At 35.8% G+C, this 20,323-nt stretch overlaps 1 protein-coding gene across 1 annotated transcript in view; it reads right to left on the bottom strand.

The window, feature by feature from the left end:
- Nucleotides 1–20,323, bottom strand: part of LOC106074216 (neuronal acetylcholine receptor subunit alpha-10-like) — a 99,448-nt gene that overhangs the window by 31,120 nt on the left and 48,005 nt on the right. The window contains exons 5-7 of the mRNA XM_056008320.1: nucleotides 3,162–3,271; nucleotides 2,435–2,642; nucleotides 1,446–1,568 (exon numbers count right to left, since the gene is read on the bottom strand). Coding sequence (XP_055864295.1) covers nucleotides 1,446–1,568; nucleotides 2,435–2,642; nucleotides 3,162–3,271 — 441 coding nt within the window. The remainder of the gene's footprint in view (nucleotides 1–1,445; nucleotides 1,569–2,434; nucleotides 2,643–3,161; nucleotides 3,272–20,323) is intronic.

The following is a 20,323-nucleotide window of genomic DNA, read 5'->3' on the forward strand; positions in this document are numbered from 1 at the left end:
TTTTATGAAAAAATCGCTTGCATAATTAATTTTATAAATTAAACGGTTTGCTTTTAGAAAACCAAAAGTAGCCGTTGCACCTAAACTTTTCAAGCCGGATTTAATGATGAAATAATATTTTTCATATCTCTTCTAGTTTTCGAGATCTGAGTGTGACAGACGGACAGACGGACAGACGGACAGACGGACAGACGGACAGACGGACAGACGGACATTTTGCACAAACCTAATAGCGGCTTTTTCCCCTTACGGGGGCCGCTAAAAATGGATTTAGGTCGATTCGCTTATTTTGATAGTTCGATTCGTACTATTTTTAAATTCACGCTATCGCTTTCTTATAGCATTATTATTTCGTTTCATTGTTTCCAAAACACTCTCAGTGACTATATCGACAGTGATACGCAAATTAAGACCCGCGGGCCGCGGATAATATGTCTAGTCAAAACATAAAAGAGAAAGTAATAAATGAGTGGGAAAGACATGAATGATGGTGAGAAAGGTGAAGATAAATGAGTGGGAAAGACATGAATGATGGTGAGAAAGGTGAAGATAAATGAGTGGGAAAGACATGAATGATGGTGAGAAAGGTGAAGATAAATGAGTGGGAAAGACATGAATGATGGTGAGAAAGGTGAAGATAAATGAGTGGAAAAGACATGAATGATGGTGAGAAAGGTGAAGATAAATGAGTCAAAGAAAGAGAAATGATAGGGGTTAATGTTTTGTAAAATGTTGCCATGTTTTGGATGTTTCAGATAATCTGCTTTCTAGCCCATACCTCTCGCAGGGCGACCGGGCGAATATGTTGTTAGTACAGATGCATGTATAGTTTGTTTTAGATATCTATTTTTTAAAATTTAATCAGCTTTTTTTTTACCTTCAAAATAAATAGTTCTTTTGAAAAGTGTGAAACCAAAGCTGCAAAACTAGTTGAAAAAATAAATACCATCTTTTGTTTCGTTTTATTTCCTTATTGTTTTGTTTAGATTGACAACAAATTGAAGCACATCCTAGTTTTTAATGAGTTGCCTGGCGGGCTTTTCTAACTTTTATTTAATTTTTTAATAACGAAAAGTTTTTGTTTCTCTAAATAATCAATACAACGACCATTGTAAAAAATGTTATGTTTTATATCAATGATGCTCAAACTAATACTAGGTGCCACATCCCTGTACATGAGGCTAAGCCCCCAGTGATAGAAACTTCCGGCCACAGTTCATAACAAACATTTTAGCCCCGGCTCCATTCAAATCGACCATTTTTGTTTTCGATAGTGAGGCCAACGACAAGCATGGTGGACATTTCTATGACCTTTAAGCCGAAATAGGTTGAGCATCCCTGATTTCTAGCAATAAAATTTCTTGAGAAGCATTAATATTTAAAAAAAAAAGAAATGTTAAGATGACAATATTCTAGAAAGTATATTGATCTGAAAAGTTCTTTACCTTGATATAAAACGTCACATCCGGGAACGGCTCATCACAGCAAGCGTACCTGACAACATTGCGAACACATTTGACACGCAGAAGTTCCCACTCACCGTTAACTATGTAGTTGCTAAGATCTACCTGGAGAGTAGAGACACGAGACGGAAACATTTTGAGACCCATTCAGGGGTTAACTTCGCCATTCAGGGGCTAACTTCGCGTCTTTTTGGAGGAAGTGAACTCGTTCTGTCATCAGGTTTGTTTTCGTATTTCGTACGGAGAGAAAGAATAAGTAAAATCAATAGAAGTATTAATGTTAAGATGATTTAATTCTCATTCTCACATTGATGGTACTTTATGCCTATTGCCCAGGCCTACGAGACTGACCCGGTTATTAGGTCACATTATGTGTATGTAAAAAAAACAAAGTGATTTATATTTTATGTGAATTAGTTTATCACTGGATCACTTGTTGAATTGAATTTGAAAGTATGAAACTCAATGAAAATTTTATTTGATTTGGGAGACAATACTACTCTTTAAAATAAGTCGTGACGATAATGAAAAAGCGTGTACTATTTTTTTTTCGTTTAGGTGGATGTGATTGAAGAAGGATTCGAACTATACCCATCTCTGATTCTAATTTTTAGCCTCATTATTTTCTTTATTAAAATAAAGTTTTAAAAAAAAACAACTTTCGCCCATGCATTTTATTTCAAATATATGACTTTTTTACGAGCATAATTTTAGTGTACAATATAAATAAAATATAACAAAAGCATTGTAAGCCTACTTTTGTGAAATATAAATCATGAAAAAGACAACAACTGATTTGACTAATGAAGAAAGTTCAACTCTAACAGTCTATTCAGTGCATAATGGTGTATTTAATGATACGACATAAGAATGTCATTTTAGTTTTAAAATTTTAATTAAGTTATCATTGAAATAAACGTGTTTGTATACAAACGATGTATCTATTGTATGTATCTTGTTACGCAGTCTACCTCTGATGTCCTGTTCGTGATATCCACCTGGTATCCGTCGTAGGTCCATGACCCGAACTTGAGCGAACACTCCTGGCTGTCAAACGGAAAATAGGTCACGTCCACTTTGCAGGAGCTCTGCAGTTTTGTGGGCACTGGCCAGAAAACGTTTCCGTTGGGTTCCACCATGGCATTAGCCGGCATTAATCCGTCTGTGTACTCAGCAGCACTGAAGAATTATTTCCAATGTAAAACTTTGTTTATATGTCATTGAGAAATCAAATGAATTTATTTTTAGACAGTGAAACTAAATGCACGCCATCACTTTTAATGTTTTCACAATCAAACAAGAAGCCCTAAATCGAATTGTTATATCGTATGCAAAGTTTAAAACTTTTTTTTATAACTATTTGGTTACCATTAGGAATCTTTGCATCAAACCTTGAATTCTATATAGCTAGTAGTCATCACATTTGCCATTGAAAAATAAAGTGAAACCCATGAGATTAGCGTTATTAGCCATTCAGTCAAACTACTTTTCCTTACAAATATTTGTCAATGTTAAAAACCCCCTCCTCCCGCTTACCAAAATAAAGAAAGTTTGAATTAATATTAGGAATAGATAAAAAATAGCGAAATGAAATGGGAATTTTTGAAGTTTCAATCAAAAGATGTAGATTTGTATTATGATACGATCCACTTTTCTAAAGAAAAAGATTTATGTAGAACTAGTCTGTATGATTCTTACTTGTTATATAACACCATGTCTGGCAGCCATATCTTGTGACATGGTATACGTAACTTGGTGATATTGTTAAATTGTGTCGGGTCCCACATCAGGAACTCGTCCACCCATTCCTGGGGATCAGAAACAAAATGAAACTTAAAAACTTGAACTACCTTGAAGAACTTCTTTCTGAACTATACTAGATTTTTTTTTATTGCAATATAGACAAATTTAGCTTGAGATGAAATGAAATAAATGTAGTAGAATTTTATAGTCTGACTTTACTAATAATATAAAATGGTATTTTGAACAATATCTAGATAACTACAAAAACACGTCTTTACTCTCTGGCATCCTGAACTCGTCTGGCGTACCCAAGACAGTTTACCACAGTGTCATTCATCCTGCATCATAGCCAGCAACCAATCGCTGATTTCTTCTCAACGTCCCCTTAGAAGCCCACACTTACTCCCTCCATAACACAATTGATACTGTTCAGTTTGTTTTGCGTGGTCATTTCTCTATAAATAGCTTGGTCTGCGCTTACTGAAGCCCATAGGATGAGTCACACTTCTTTATGATTAATGGCTAACATTGACGGACAGTTTCCTGTTTGGTGCTACAAGTTAACGTCAGTCAACAACAAATTGACGGACAGTTTCCTGTTTGGTGCTACAAGTTAACGTCAGTCAACAACAAATTGACGGACAGTTTCCTGTTTGGTGCTACAAGTTAACGACAGTCAACAACAAATTGACGGACAGTTTCCTGTTTGGTGCTACAAGTTAACGTCAGTCAACAACAAATTGACGGACAGTTTCCTGTTTGGTGCTACAAGTTAACGTCAGTCAACAACAAATTGACGGACAGTTTCCTGTTTGGTGCTACAAGTTAACGTCAGTCAACAACAAATTGACGGACAGTTTCCTGTTTGGTGCTACAAGTTAACGTCAGTCAACAACAAATTGACGGACAGTTTCCTGTTTGGTGCTACAAGTTAACGTCAGTCAACAACAAATTGACGGACAGTTTCCTGTTTGGTGCTACAAGTTAACGTCAGTCAACAACAAATTGACGGACAGTTTCCTGTTTGGTGCTACAAGTTAACGTCAGTCAACAACAAATTGACGGACAGTTTCCTGTTTGGTGCTACAAGTTAACGTCAGTCAACAACAAATTGACGGACAGTTTCCTGTTTGGTGCTACAAGTTAACGTCAGTCAACAACAAATTGACGGACAGTTTCCTGTTTGGTGCTACAAGTTAACGTCAGTCAACAACAAATTGACGGACAGTTTCCTGTTTGGTGCTACAAGTTAACGTCAGTCAACAACAAATTGACGGACAGTTTCCTGTTTGGTGCTACAAGTTAACGTCAGTCAACAACAAATTGACGGACAGTTTCCTGTTTGGTGCTACAAGTTAACGTCAGTCAACAACAAATTTCCTTCTCCGCAAATAACAATCTACATTCTTTCAACTAAAAACAGGGAAATGTTCACCTTAACAGAATCACTCACTCACTTCTCTAGAGACACTGTGCAAAGTGTTACGATACTGTTCACCATACCCTCCTTGAATACTTTAATTTAATTCCCCTCAGACAGACCTTAATACCACAAGAACCCAAACATAACCAACACTTTGTGTACAGAGAGAAACAACTGAAATGCAACAGACTGCAAAAGAGCTTAAAGCTCAGCAGCTATATAAAAAATGGCTAGTTGAAGAAGAAGAAAATCACAGTTGGTTACGTTACACTGGCTGTCTCCTATATCTACCTGGCTAATCTGTGATCCCCGTGTCCAAACATTTTGAGAAACGCTAATAAAGTTGGTCACTTAAACAATCATGATTTCATTCACTATTGACTGGCATTGACTAAGTAGTATTCGCTTTTTAGCATTCGCAAACTTTGATCTTAGTTTGTTCCACGTTCCACCCCAACCACAAGACAGAATGATTCTCAGAAAGTTGTCTCCTAGTAGCCCACAGAGTCTGACTGAGTAGACAAATGAATAAATACAATTATGTGAAGTGTGTGCACAGTCATATCAGCAGCAGACAGGAATGTCAATTCGCTTAAAACAACTAGATCTAAAGAAACCTGAAGGCAGCTAAAGGAGCAGATGGAAGTAATTTAATGAAGAGTCTTATAATTGACAAACAACCTACGATCCTATTGCCTTGTTCTGTTCATTTAGAATATTTCCTGGATGGCTTTCAAGACATTGAATTACAGACACTTACTTTATTAGTCCAACTATAATATAATAGTATGTGGACTCTCTTTGTCTCTGGTATTTGTACAATATCATAGTTTATGTATACTATTAACAATATGCAGTGAATGCCGGGACGCATCTGGGATTGAGAAGAAATCAATACATTCTTGTTAGGACAAAATTTAAAACGACTCCACCGAACTCTAACCTTGCCCGTAACTCTAATACAATTAGTTTGTAAGGAAAGAAAGGCTTGATGATAAACCACAAAAAAATAGCAAACGAATTTTTTTTATTATTAAACACTGATATGGTCTGTACTCATTTCCAGGACACTATTCGTTTGCTTTAGTTACTCCAGCTAGATCTAGGTCAGGAAGACATTACATTGATTGACAGGTCCGTAAATGAAAATACAACTTTCAGAGATATATATGGTTTTTCGTTTCTATCTTGTGATTGCAAATATAAAAGCGGCTCCAACTACAACATGTCAATGATCTATCAAGACTAGACTAAGAACATTTTTATTTTAGTGACATTTATGTTTGCCTATTTTAGTATGTGTATCTTTATCCAGTGAGGACAAATGTCTCCTACTTCGTTTAATACGAAAAACAGAGGCATAAAAAAACAAATCAATTTTAACTTTTAATAAACTCCGTACATATTGAAACGGTTCCCTGATAAGAGACAAAGACGTTGTCACTTTGTTTGATCTGTCACGTTTAGATCTAAAGAACTAGAAAGCCATTGGAAATCTGTTTTCACTATAGTAGGTAGCTGGCTAAATTTTGGTGCATTAACGAAATTCGGTCTTCTGATAGCGAGTTCTTCTGTTTTTAAATTTATTATGCAAACGTTTTTTTTATAACAATATTCAAATTTATATAATATACATAAAAACAACAACGTGCACGGCATTGTACTCTGGGTAGTCACTTTCAGCTCATTACTAGTGATGGGCTGTAGTTCGTGAGATTTTTTAGCTTAACATTTGCAAAAATGTTGTATACATAATGTGTCGAGAGAAAAGCCCCAGAGACTTGGCGGAAGGAAAATATTTCTTTTAGAGGTCTGCAACGAAAAACTTGTGTTTTACTAAAATGTTGTTGTCTTGACCCTTTGACCGAACAACTGCCATCAACGAGTTGTTGTTTTTTATTACATCTGTTGGTGGTGGATCACATGACTCCTTGACTAAAGCCCAGTGCACCTTTCCATCAATACGAAAAAAAAACATTAAATAATTGCGATCACTCACACCCAACGAATTTGTTTGCAAGTGTGTATAGGACCGACCCACCCTCTTTTTTTTTATATGTAATTTTTTCGGTCAGAACAAAATGTCCAACATAGTACAATATGTATTGACTTTATATGCTGAAAGACTTCCCAGTAGTTCTACTGACCCGTCATGCCCATTGAAACTACCGCAGGCTTGTCCATACTAACTTCTCGTTCTTTTATAACGTTGTCTTTAGTCATGTGTATTTAACCTTGAGTGAAGTGAAGGGCACAACATGGCAGGGGCGTAGCTAGGAATTTTCCATCGTTTGGGGACCCGTAATATTTAATTTTTAATGTAAATAAAACTCATTTGAGGCCCCCTCCACTTGCTCTGGGAGGTTTCTCAAATTCTCCACCTTCCTCCCCCACCCTATCTACGCCACTGCAACATGGCCTCAACTGTCTCGATATAAAATCTAAATCTCAATGTTTTAAAGTGAAACTATAAATTCAGTCGACAGCAGAAGCTGTTGATACTAGATATCTATGTTGTGAATGTTCCAAACTCAAAACATGAACACGCTCTACAGACATTTCTCGTTGTACTGTCCATGCCACAGAAACACAGTGCTGCTAGAACAAAGGCAAGTAGCCAACAACAATTTTAAAAATGAAACAATAAAGGAAAAAAAAAGTCTACCGACGCCACGGATCCGATTGAATGAAGGAATTTCCATTTCTAAATCGATCTAGTAAAAACTTGGCTAGGTAAGGTCTTTGTTACGTCACACTCTGGCCTCGAAGTTACTAGTTCATTCACAAAGTGTCGGAAATATTATTTTAGAATTCTTTAACGGACTACCGAGGTTGACGTTTCATTGGTTGATTCTAATTGAAGTGGCTTAACAATTATATTCATTCTATTATTATTATTAATATTACTATCTGGATTGGTGAACTTATTTTTTTTGGCTATATGGATTAAAGTGTTTTGAATTCTAGTTCCTTGATTTCAAGTTGCATTATACAAGAAGGCGGAATCGTTGGGGTTCTACACAGTAGCGTCCTCAGGGAGTGGTAAGTGGGGCAACCGTTCTAGGCCTCGCTATTGAAGGCGGCCCCGCGATTTCCTTGGCACCTTCAGCTTCGCAATCCAGATCAATTCTCATTAACTAGGACCTTTTACATTAAATTTTGGAAGCCTTCCCGGCATCTATATAATACCAATTTCCATGCAAGCTCTTAAAATTACATTTTTTTTTCAAATACTGATCAGTTTCGGTAAGGACAGCATCTTGTGGCCTAAGACTATCATTTTTTACAGTTCACCTTAGCATCAATAAAACCGTGTATCAGTTGGCGACCAATTGGCATCGTTAATTTCGTAAATAAATGACATCCAATCGGATCTGAATAGGTTTCAATAAGTATGAATCATTTGCAATGCTACAGGTTCCGCATATGACACTCGCCCATGGCCCCGCGCTCTGCTAAGGCCGCCTCTGTTTCTACATTAAAACTGAAATAAAATCAATTAAAACAAAAAACAACCACAAAGACGATATTTAACTCGATAGCATGACAATATGACCAGTGCCGGCCCTAGGCCACTGCAACCTATGCGACCGCAGTGGGCCCAGCACTTTCGTAGGACCCGCGCTAATTCTAGGTGTAAATTATTAAATTAAACCATTTTATAACTCATAACAGATTTCCCGCGGCCTCGTGATTTACCAGGAGCTCCTGGAAATCTCCTGAAATTGCAAAATATACAAAAAAGTCTTGGAAATCTCCGGAAATTATTAAAATCTTTTGAAAAGTCATACAAATCTGAAATATATAGACACAAAAATTGTCATTTTGGGGTGTCATTCAATATGGAAAACGCCAATCCTATGCGCAATAAAAAATCCCCGGCATTATCACGTAAATGTGGAATCTGGTGAAAGAAGCTTCTCGCGCCTCAAACTAATGAAGAATTACTTGAGGTCAACAATTCTCGTAGACAGATAGAAACATTTGGTAATTCTTGTTATGTATGATCTATGTAGGAAACAGAATTTTATTATTTTATATTTTTTACCGTATGACTTCGCTACACGCAAGGCTCGTGTAGTAATTCGTGTAGTAATTCTGTGCGTAGTAAAGAATGAATAAAATGCAAATACGAATTTATTTTCTAATAAAAAACTCTTAATTTTCACTTTTTATTCGTATACCTACCCAAACTGGGCTCCGCAAAATCCATTTCGCATTGGGCCCTACAATGGTTAAGTCCGGCCCTGAATAGGACAGTCCACGTAGTTGCAACATAGATATTTTATAAAATGGGTTACTTTAGGAATTATTTTACTTTAAGCATGAAAACCAAATTTACTTCATCAGTTTAAATAAAAACGGGCTAGTTTTAATTCAATTGAAAACATACCACAAATATTCAGAAACATTTAAGCTTTTATACAATTTTATTTATAAGCACATTTTAGATCATAGTAGCAAAGTGAAATAACATTACGAGTTGCTAGAGCTCAAAACTCTGCTTCAATTTTAATGCAAATCTAGAGATGGAATTTGAATTCAAAATACCACGGTATCAGAGTTTCAGCAAGAGAATGAAAGACGCACTTTAAAAGAATCATTCTTATTCTAATATTGGATCGAATATATCTATTGTTGAAATGTTGCTCCTGTTTTAATCCATATTTTCTAAAACTCAGTTTTTAAGTAATAATATAAATGTGACAAGTCTATTATTACTACCATAAGTTTTAAATACAAACCAGTAACTTTCATAAGAGATCTAATGATGTCTTGATGTGCTCCCAGGTTAACCACTTTATGTAAAACACGAACGTATTCCTTGTCAACGATTCTCAACTTTGCTAGAGTTTATATCACTTTTTTTTCCATGTACTAAAATGTCAGCGGCAATTTTTTCTGTTTGAGAATCGTCGGCTCACAGTTGATTCTCCTGTTGAGTCTCATATTTGCTTCCATCTCCCCCCACAGATCGCCCGGTCATGTTGTATATTACGTATGTACAGACGCTCATTTATTTATGAAGTGGTTCCTAGATTCGCTGAGATCACCTTCCATCCTTTCAATCAAAAAGCCCCTGGACTCCTCGCCCTCCCCCCCCCCCTTCCCGTGCCTTCCCTACCGTGTCCCCCCCCCCCCTGTTATACTTCTTATTCAAACTCGACTACAACATTTTTTTCCCGCCTCGTTCCTAGGTCCTGAAAGGGAAACAACTCTGGATGATAGGGAACTCTTCCATTTCTTTTCTATTGGAACTCTCCCATTTCTTTTCTACATCTCTATACTCGTCCATGTCTCCCCTTGCGAAATAATGTCTTCATTTTTTTAACCCTTGGGATTCTGCGTGAGGTTCTAGAGATAGGATTGAAAATCAATGTGAACTATTTCTGAAAAAAAAAAAAAAAAAAAAAACTACACTCGAAGACTTCATTTTGTATCATTAGTCACCGCAAGCGTCAGAGAGCAAGTTAGAGATTCTATTCCTGTGCAAAACTGGGCAAATCTTTTGAATGATAGGAAATACAAGAAACAAGAAGAACAAAGTCTCGCCTCTTACATAAATGTCTGGATTTCAAGAGTTCAATGCCGTGTGAAGGGGGAATACAACAAAAGTATTGGCCTATTGAAACAATCACTTTAGACTGTAAATAAAATGTTTTTTTTTTTTTAAATTTTGGGCTATTTAGTAGTAAAACAAATTAGCTTTTATGGCACTGAGATTCAGAAGGGTTTCATTCAACTGTGAGATGATGATGGCATGTCAAATAGTCTTTATAAAAGAGAAATGTAAAACTGACTACTAGAAATAAAAATATATTCATTAAAGATTCTTATATTCTGAAACAACATAACGAACATAGACTGACGATAATGTACCGTAAAGGAGCAAAAAAAAAAAAAAAAGGAACTATTGTGTTCTCTTTGGTCAAGCAGTCCAGTTCCATGCAGGACGGACATTGCCATATTGTCGTGTTAAGATATTTGTCTAAGTCTGGTCAGGCATACGTAGTTTTTTGTGCTATTGTCGTGTTAAGATATTTGGCTAAGTCTGGTCAGGCATACGTAGTTTCTTTACTCTTTTTTAGCGGCCCCCGTAAGGGGAAAAAGCCGCTATTAGGTTTGTGCAAAATGTCCGTCTGTCCGTCTGTCCGTCTGTCCGTCTGTCACACTCAGATCTCGAAAACTAGAAGAGATATGAAAAATATTATTTCATCATTAAATCCGGCTTGAAAAGTTTAGGTGCAACGGCTACTTTTGGTTTTCTAAAAGCAAACCGTTTAATTTATAAAATTAATTATGCAAGCGATTTTTTCATAAAAATACACCAATTCTAAAACAATTACGTAAATGTAAGGGAGGCAATGTTACAATATGCTAACAAAGATGGACAATTTTTGTGTATTTTCAGTATCACTAAGTCAAATATATTTTTAAAATGTACAGGAAATGCTTACAACAAATACAAATAATAGTTAAAGACGTTTTTTCTGGTCAACTAGCTGCTAAAATTAAAAGAAAACATTTCTGTTTGTTTATAAAGGCTAATAATGCACTTTGTATGTAAATATCACGCACATTTTTTTAAATGGACTTTTTATGCAGCGATTTTCGTGCAGTAGCGTAACGTCGCAACATGATCAGGTGCTAAACCAATTCCTTAAACTTTTTTTAAAAATCAGATTTTATTTATTTTTTGTTTAGTGCCCCCATCTGAATAAAAGAAGCTTATTTTTGTGCGTTTTGTCTGTTGGTCGGTCTGTCCGTCACGATTAGATTTAAAAAACTAGAACTCTAAAAGCTATTGAAAATCTGATTTACCCTTTAATGTTCCTCCCATAACATCTCAATAGTTTTAAGTATCTAAAATTGATTGTTCCGGATTTTTTTGTGCAAAACTAATCAACGCCAACAAATGTTTGTTTGCTCTTCTAACTTATATTACATTCAATTTCCATGCTTAAACGTTGCAAAAACACATTATCAATAATATGTTGTTTCGTTTTTTATGTAAATAGCATATTAATGCTAAATCATAATCTCTATACTGACTTATATTTCATTAAGTGTAAAAATGTTCCGGATATTGTTTTATAAAACATGAATTATGCCTAATGATTGTTTGAAATCGCATAAGGCTTTTAAAAAAAGTAATTTACTAGAATTGATTACTGAAAATTACTTTTTAGACATTTAATTTTCTTGTAAAACATAACATAGAAGTTTTGTAATCGATAAAGAAAGTTCCGGATTTTGTTTCTTACAAATCGTCGCCAGAAATTTCCGAATTTATTTAAAAATCTACTAACGCCAAATAATTGTTTGAACTCCCTCTTCTAATTAATAAACAAATAATCTTCTCATTTACGAAATAATGTTTTTACGGATTTTTATGAAAAATATTTTAACTCACTACTCTCTTACAGTACATTTAACTTTCTACATAAAACATTAAAAAATCTAATTATCGTTAATATTATGTTCCGATTTTTAAGGAAAACAGAATCCAAACACCAAAGTAAGGTAAGAAAATCTCTCCACGTGGCTATAGTACATCTAATTTTTATACGAGACCATCCAAAAAATTTAATTAACGGTATTACATTTATCTGAAATTCTCTTTTTCTTTTACTATTTATACAAACATCCGGAACAATCTATTATATAAACTTTTCAATTGTGTTCATACCTAAAAATTATTGCGATGTTTTGAAACGTAAAATAAAGGTTAATCAATTTTTAATAACTTTTAGTTGTTTTTTTTATATCAAGATAACGGACAGACCGACTGACAGACAAAACGCAAAAACAATGTGGCTTTGATCCTTTTTAAATAATATCTATTAGAACTCAGTGCACCAATGTCTATGAACCCTCGTTAAATATCTCGTGTAAATAAAGACATTTTTTTTTTATGGTACCGGTACTAGCCTATTGTGAGGTAATGGAATTTTTTTTCTTTGACGTCATATGAATGGACTCTTTAAATGTAATGTTAAAAGAACGCACTCGGTGCACCAATGTCTATTAACCCTCGAAAAAATTGCTTGTATTAATGAAAACATATTTTAGTCTAACTAAGCCGTGTGACGTAGTGTTTTTTTTTCCTTTGACGTCACATGGAATGAATTCTTTAAATGAAATGCTAAAAGAACGCACTCGGTGCACCAATGTCTATGAACACTCGAGAAATGGCTCGTGTTGATAAAGGTGATTTTTAGTCTAGCTAGGCCTTGTGACGTAGTGTTTTTTTTTCCTTTGACGTCATATGGAATGAATTCTTTAAATGAAATGCTAAAAGAACGCACTCGGTGCACCAATGTCTATGAACACTCGAGAAATGGCTCGTGTTGATAAAGGTGATTTTTAGTCTAGCTAGGCCTTGTGACGTAGTGTTTTTTTTTTCCTTTGACGTCATATGGAATGAATTCTTTAAATGAAATGCTTAAAGAACGCACTCGGTGCACCAAAGTATATGAACACTCGATAAATGGCTCTTATAGATGAAGGCGATTTTTAGTCTAGCTAGGCCGTGTGACGTAGTGTTTTTTTTCCCTCTGACGTTACATGGAATTAATTCTTCAAATGAAATGAAAAAAGAACTCGGTATAGTAATGTTTATTAAGCCTCGTTATGTGACTCGCGTTTAAAAAAGGAATGATATCTTGATTTAGATCTAATCTAGATTTTTTAAACTAGATCTAGATTTTTATTACAGTATATCTAGATCTGGATTTATATTCTAATTAAAATTATTTTAGAGTCTAGATCTAGAATTTCTAGATCTAGTTTAGACTAAAATAGACTAGATTAAGATGTAGAATTTCAATTTCTAAACTTAAAGTGTAAAAAAAAAGTGTAGATTTTCATTTCCAAACGTTTTGATCAATATTGTAATGTTTTAATATACTAAAACTAATCTACTATTTTTTTATTAAATTTAAATTTAAATTTACGGCAAATGAATCTTTGAAACATTATTACTTTTGACCATCGGATGGCTGCCTGGTCGTGCGGTTTGCGCGCTGGACTGTCGTTCAGATTTATGGATGGCCCAGGGTTCAAACCCTGCCCGCTCCCATCCCCCGTCGTCCTGCGGGAGGTTTGGACTAGGAAGTAATTATCTTCAACTCTGAAGGAACATCCGAAACGTGTAAAACATTTTACATCAAAATTAAATCACCTCTTGAATATTATTTGCGAATATGCAGATCCGACAGGGATCCGACTTCGACGGGGGCCGCCTCTGAGTTTGTGTAACACAAACTCTCTTTGTAATCTTGTTTTTTGTTCTAACACATTAAAAAACAAAATCCCTTTTCCGAAGAAGTTCATGACTCAGGAGTCATTGTTCACTAGGGTGTTGTGATCTCAGGAGTCTTTGATTTCATTGTTCACTAGGGTGTTGTGATCTCAGGAGTCTTTGATTTCATTGTTCACTAGGGTGTTGTGATCTCAGGAGTCTTTGATTTCATTGTTCACTAGGGTGTTGTGATCTCAGCACAATGACACATTTATTTGTAGATGGAGGTAGGAGAGGTCGTGTTTCTCATCCAGTAGTGAACATTGAAACGAGTTCCTGTGTTAGTAGTTTTAGTAACTGTCAAGATTCTCGTGCTTGCATTCATTAGTGACTCTGTATAACAGACATTTATTTATGTTTCCAAATCATATCCCAAATATTCTTGTCTTATAAAGAGTTTGAGGCAATGTTGAAATAAGCATGTAGAAACAGAAAACTCAGACTGATTAATGCTTCTTCTTCTAATAATACTCAAATAAACTAAACAGATTCTAGACCTTTCATTATTATTTATTATTCACATGACCTGCCTACTTAATTGACTAGCTAACAATATATCTCTATAAGTTACAATATGTTTTATTATGTTTCCATATGTTACAAATGTAGTCATGAAAGGTTTATTTGTATATTCTTAGAACTTTTTAAAAAATGTTCTTCTTTAAATAATTAAGGATTTAAAAAAATAAAATAATAATATATTATACATGTTTTTAATACAATAATGATTTTTTTTAGTTCGTTGTATACAAACTAGCAGTATCAAAGCACTCGCCATTTAGGTAATGCCCTGAAGTATCTGTTCAATCCCCTCTCTTTCTATTTCTCAATGTCTTCAAATGAAACTTGCACGATTAAGTTTCAAAGAAATAAACCTGTGACATTTACAAAATGACGTCTGCGAACTTTCGGAAATATACATTCGCAAGCAATGATTTCGGAAATGAAGTCACTGGCAATACATAAAGCACGATTTGTTGCTGTCTCCTGATTCTACTACGACAATAGGCAACACTAATGCATGAAATGAATTCATTTAGTGTGCTGGTTTTATAGAAGCTAGTACCTACGTAGATCTGAAAGATTTTGATCACCTAAATGTTTTACTATTGCGATCGAATCAAACGCTTTCAAATATGTGTTTTTCCAAATGATGGCTTTGGAGTAAAAAAATGTGTTTACAGTGTATCTTTGATTGATGATGAAGTTCTGATCTTTTAACTGCGGCTTCAAAAGCTCCAGTTTAAGCTCCCACTTCTAGCCAACTATGCTATCAAATTAAAAAAAAAATCCTTCTAGGGCAAAGAGGGTTAATTTCAATCCCCCTGCGGCCTTTGAGGCAGAAGAATGACGTTGTGAGATGCGAGCTCTTGGTCTAGAGCAGATCGCCCTATTGACTTCTGTTGGGATTACGTTCAAAACATCTGATTGAGACCACAGTGACCTAAACTGACTTCGACAGCTTGAGGTACGCTGCTCTGGTCCAAAATTAATCTCCCCCCGACAGAGCTGTTATTTCCCCTTAATAATACGTCTGCGGCTGGGAGATAACTCTTGGGTATTTTCGGTCATTCTTTAAAAGAAGTGACTCGAAACGAAGAAATGTGCTAGTCGTCATTAAACATTTAACAACCACGTTCTAGTCAAGGCACTAAACATTTCAATCAGAAAATAGTTTTATATAAAATGTCGTCAAAAATTTTTTAGCGGCCCCCAAAAGGGGAAAAGACACTATTAGTTTTGTGTGGAATGTCCGTCCGTCCCGTTTAGATCTCGTAAACTAGAAAAGATAGTGAAAATCCGACATCATAATATTTTAGACCATTCAAAGTTCTGTTGCAACGGCTTCTTTTTTTCTTTTCTGAAAGCGAAAAATCTAATTTTTTAAGTCACTTATGCAAGCAGTTTTTTAATAAAAATACACCACTTTTACAACTACTCACTATTAATAGTTTTCCTTCTCCTTGGTGGGTAACCAGCCAAGGCTAACGAGCCCCTCCTGCCCAAAGTTTACTAGTAGACCTATAGGTGCCAGTTGCTCGTTATTGCTCCATCTTTTAGTAAGTGACAACAGTTCCGCAGTACCTGAACCACACACATGAAGGCCAGGAGATGGACTGGTTATTAGAGGCTATTTGAGACGCGTGCCATAGTATTAGTAGTGTTGCGCTTCAAACCTTTATCACTTTTGGAACTAATAACGTTCAAAAATTTTTAACAATTTATTGACTCAAATTTTCGATAAATTCATTGTTACAGGTATTTCATATTGTTCTTTAAAATTACCAGCTTGTTGTCAGATAATTTATTACAATAATCTCATTTTAAATAAATTCATTAACTCTATGAATGTACAGCTTCTTTTGTTAACTTATGTATGTTATTATTGTACTAGAATTCAACCCTGCCTACGCCTGTTGGTTTGCTCCTCGTGTGCAGATTGTTTAATTTTTGCCAGTAACTACACATCCTCTTTTTTCTTTTCTTCATCCCCTGTCAAAAAATAGTTAGGAACCCCCCCCCCCTCCTCTAACCTCCTTTTTAAAATCTGCATCCTTCGCATCTTTCTACTCTCGCACTTAGAATTCTGGCAGAAAAATCAAAACCGTTAGACCAAACTTGATAAAACTTGGCATAAATGTTCCGTAGATAATGGCGTAAGGGCCCTAAAAATAGACAAAAATACTTAATTGTCTCTATTAAACAACGAACATTTTTTCTTAACAAATCGGGTTTGTTTTCACAATATTTTATTTTTGATTAGAATATGTCGGCTGAACGGGTAAACCCATTTTCACACTCTACTTTTATTTTTGTCTCAAATTAAATAAATGTGAAGGGAACATTCTCCGTCTTTGACATAGGTCCAAATTCAATCCACTAGATAAGTATTACCCAAACCAAGTCCCGCATGCCGCGGGTCCTATCCGGCAAATAATTAATAAAACTTATTATTTAACTTAATCAATAATAAATGCTACTAATGTCCGATAAAATTATCATCCAATTTTAACTGTTTTTGCTGATATTTAAAATATAGTGTGACCCCTGACCTCTGGTAGATATTTGCGATGACATTCAAAACGCTTAGAAACAGCAGTGTGTGTGTCATTCAGCAAGTTTGATTCAAGAACACTTGAACCAGGAGAGGCGGGAACCAATAAATGATTGTGAAATCTTTCTTCCCGGGTCAATTGCTATGGTCGCAGAAGGATAGCCCGCCAGCAACGTTAACCTAATTGAGAACAATAACTTCCGGGTCATCAGAATACGCGAGACTTTAGACGAGATTTGTATCGGGGTGTCAGCCCCACGTGACGAGAGACCGTAAACAGAAAATCTGTTGGGATCCAGAATTGTGACAAGAAGATCTTGCTTTTTTTTTTATCCTCCCACGCGTTTATTAGATTACGTTTGCTAGAAAAATGCGTTTTGATGAAACCAATCAATGAAATCGGTATGCAATGGAATGGTCGATTCGATCATAACAATTACTTCAATTAGTCAACATTAACCGAAAATAAGGAAGCGATTTTTAAAGTTTTCAGAGATCTTGACCATGCGATCTTTCACATTTTCTCTACAATATTCCAAGAATAAAACTACATAGTGGCTCTTCTCTTTCTGTCTTCCAAGGATAAAACTCCATAGTGACGCTTCTCTTTCTGTCTTCCAAGGATAAAACTCCATAGTGACGCTTCTCTTTCTGTCTTCCAAGAATAAAACTAAATAGTGACTTTTCTCTTTCTGTCTTCCAAGAATAAAACTCCATAGTGACGCTTCTCTTTCTGTCTTCCAAGGATAAAACCCCATAGTAGCTCTTCTCGCTCTTTCTGTCTTTTAAGAATAAAACCCCAGAGTGGCTCTTCTCTTTCTGTCTTTTAAGAATAAAACCCCAGAGTGGCTCTTATCGCTCTTTCTGTCTTTTAAGAATAAAACCCCAGAGTGGCTCTTCTCTTTCTGTCTTTTAAGAATAAAACCCCAGAGTGGCTCTTCTCTTTCTGTCTTTTAAGAATAAAACCCCAGAGTGGCTCTTCTCTTTCTGTCTTTTAAGAATAAAACCCCAGAGTGGCTCTTCTCTTTCTGTCTTTTAAGAATAAAACCCCAGAGTGGCTCTTCTCTTTCTGTCTTTTAAGAATAAAACCCCAGAGTGGCTCTTATCGCTCTTTCTGTCTTTTAAGAATAAAACTCCAGAGTGGCTCTTCTCTTTCTGTCTTTTAAGAATAAAACCCCAGAGTGGCTCTTATCGCTCTTTCTATCTTTTAAGAATAAAACTCCAGAGTGGCTCTTCTCTTTCTGTCTTCCAAGGATAAAACTCCATAGTTGCGCTGCTCTTTCTGTCTTCCAAGGATGAAACTCCATAGTGACGCTTCTCTTTCTGTCTTCCAAGGATAAAACTCCATAGTGACGCTTCTCTTTCTGTCTTCCAAGGATAAAACTCCATAGTGACGCTTCTCTTTCTGTCTTCCAAGGATAAAACTCCATAGTGACGCTTCTCTTTCTGTCTTCCAAGGATAAAACTCCATAGTGGCGCTTCTCTTTCTGTCTTCCAAGGATAAAACTCCATAGTGACGCTTCTCTTTCTGTCTTCCAAGGATAAAACTCCATAATGACGCTTCTCTTTCTGTCTTCCAAGGATAAAACTCCATAGTGACGCTTCTCTTTCTGTCTTCCAAGGATAAAACTCCATAGTGGCGCTTCTCTTTCTGTCTTCCAAGGATAAAACTCCATAGTGACGCTTCTCTTTCTGTCTTCCAAGGATGAAACTCCATAGTAACGCTTCTCTTTCTGTCTTCCAAGGATAAAACTCCATAGTGACGCTTCTCTTTCTGTCTTCCAAGGATGAAACTCCATAGTGACGCTTCTCTTTCTGTCTTCCAAGGATAAACTCCATAGTGACGCTTCTCTTTCTGTCTTCCAAGGATAAAACTCCATAGTGGCGCTTCTCTTTCTGTCTTCCAAGGATAAAACTCCATAGTGACGCTTCTCTTTCTGTCTTCCAAGGATGAAACTCCACAGTGACGCTTCTCTTTCTGTCTTCCAAGGATAAAACTCCATAGTGACGCTTCTCTTTCTGTCTTCCAAGGATAAAACTCCATAGTGGCGCTTCCCTTTCTGTCTTCCAAGAATAAAAATCCAGAGTGGCGCTGCTCTTTCTGTCTTCACAGAACATGCATGAAATAGAAACACACTCTGCTTTAATTAAATCTCATTCCCCTTTTATCTTCTATTTACTTTGCCCTCAGCGGCTTCACAACCTTTCAGTAGCGTAGAGTTGGCCACGCATTCCAAATTTCTAGTTTAATCATTTCTTCTGACTTATGTCCACAGCTTCAAAAACCTTCAGCTTGAGGACATTAGAAAGTTTGCAGGGATCCTCGAGCAAGCATTGACGTCATCAACAGACCAGTCGGCAGATATATGTGGGCGAGAATTAGCAGTTGAAATGGAATCATTAAGGCATATTCTACCAAATACCAACAAAACCCCCGGTAGAAATATTAGCTTATCTGTCCACTAATGAAAGGTACACTGCTTTCCCAAACTACTTTGTTGCACTCAGAATTTTTTAAACAATACCAGTAACTGTGGCATCTGGTGAAAGAAGCTTCTCGCGCCTCAAACTAATCAAGAATTACTTGAGGTCAACAATTTGCGAGGATAGATTGAACAAGTTGGCAATTCATGCTATTGAGCGTGATCTATGTAGGAAACGTAATGTTGATGATAAATTGTATGACTTCGCTTTACGCAAGGCTCGTAAAGTTAATTTGATCGTGATATTGTAGTAAGCAAAGAATGAATAAAATGCAAAGACGAATTTATTTCACTTATTATCCTTATCACTCTACCCAGACTAGACCCCGCGCAACCCGTTTCGCATAGGGCCCCGCAACAGCTAGGACCAGCCCTGTATGTCCGTCTAGATTTATTCAATATTACATAGTCTATAAATGTATCTTTGAGATGAATGATTTGCTGTTTAAAACATTTATTGTACACTCCCTTATATTGTACTTCATTGAAGTCATGGCAACCATTAAGAAAATGATGGTGCCCTCCATAACTCCCCACCACTCAAAAATCTCGAAAATGAGTGTGACAAAATGTGGAAATCATTTTTAGCTTTCGAATAATCTTAGATTGATTCTTTTTTTTAATAATGAATCATTTTCAATTTAAGCTGTATTCTTGAAGCTACTTCACAGAACAAGTAAACCTGAATAATTCATCAATACCAAGATAATAGTTGGCATCTGTTAGAACTCAAAACGAATGATAGCCCCTGTTACGTCCAGCGACCCAAGTAAAGATGATAAATAATTCAAGCCTCCTGGTATTATAGTCTCCAGATTGTTGATTTAATGGTAGATCTAAGTGTTGTACAAG

The sequence above is a fragment of the Biomphalaria glabrata genome, chromosome 1 (assembly GCF_947242115.1).
Source record: "Biomphalaria glabrata chromosome 1, xgBioGlab47.1, whole genome shotgun sequence".
Classification (NCBI taxonomy): domain Eukaryota; kingdom Metazoa; phylum Mollusca; class Gastropoda; family Planorbidae; genus Biomphalaria; species Biomphalaria glabrata.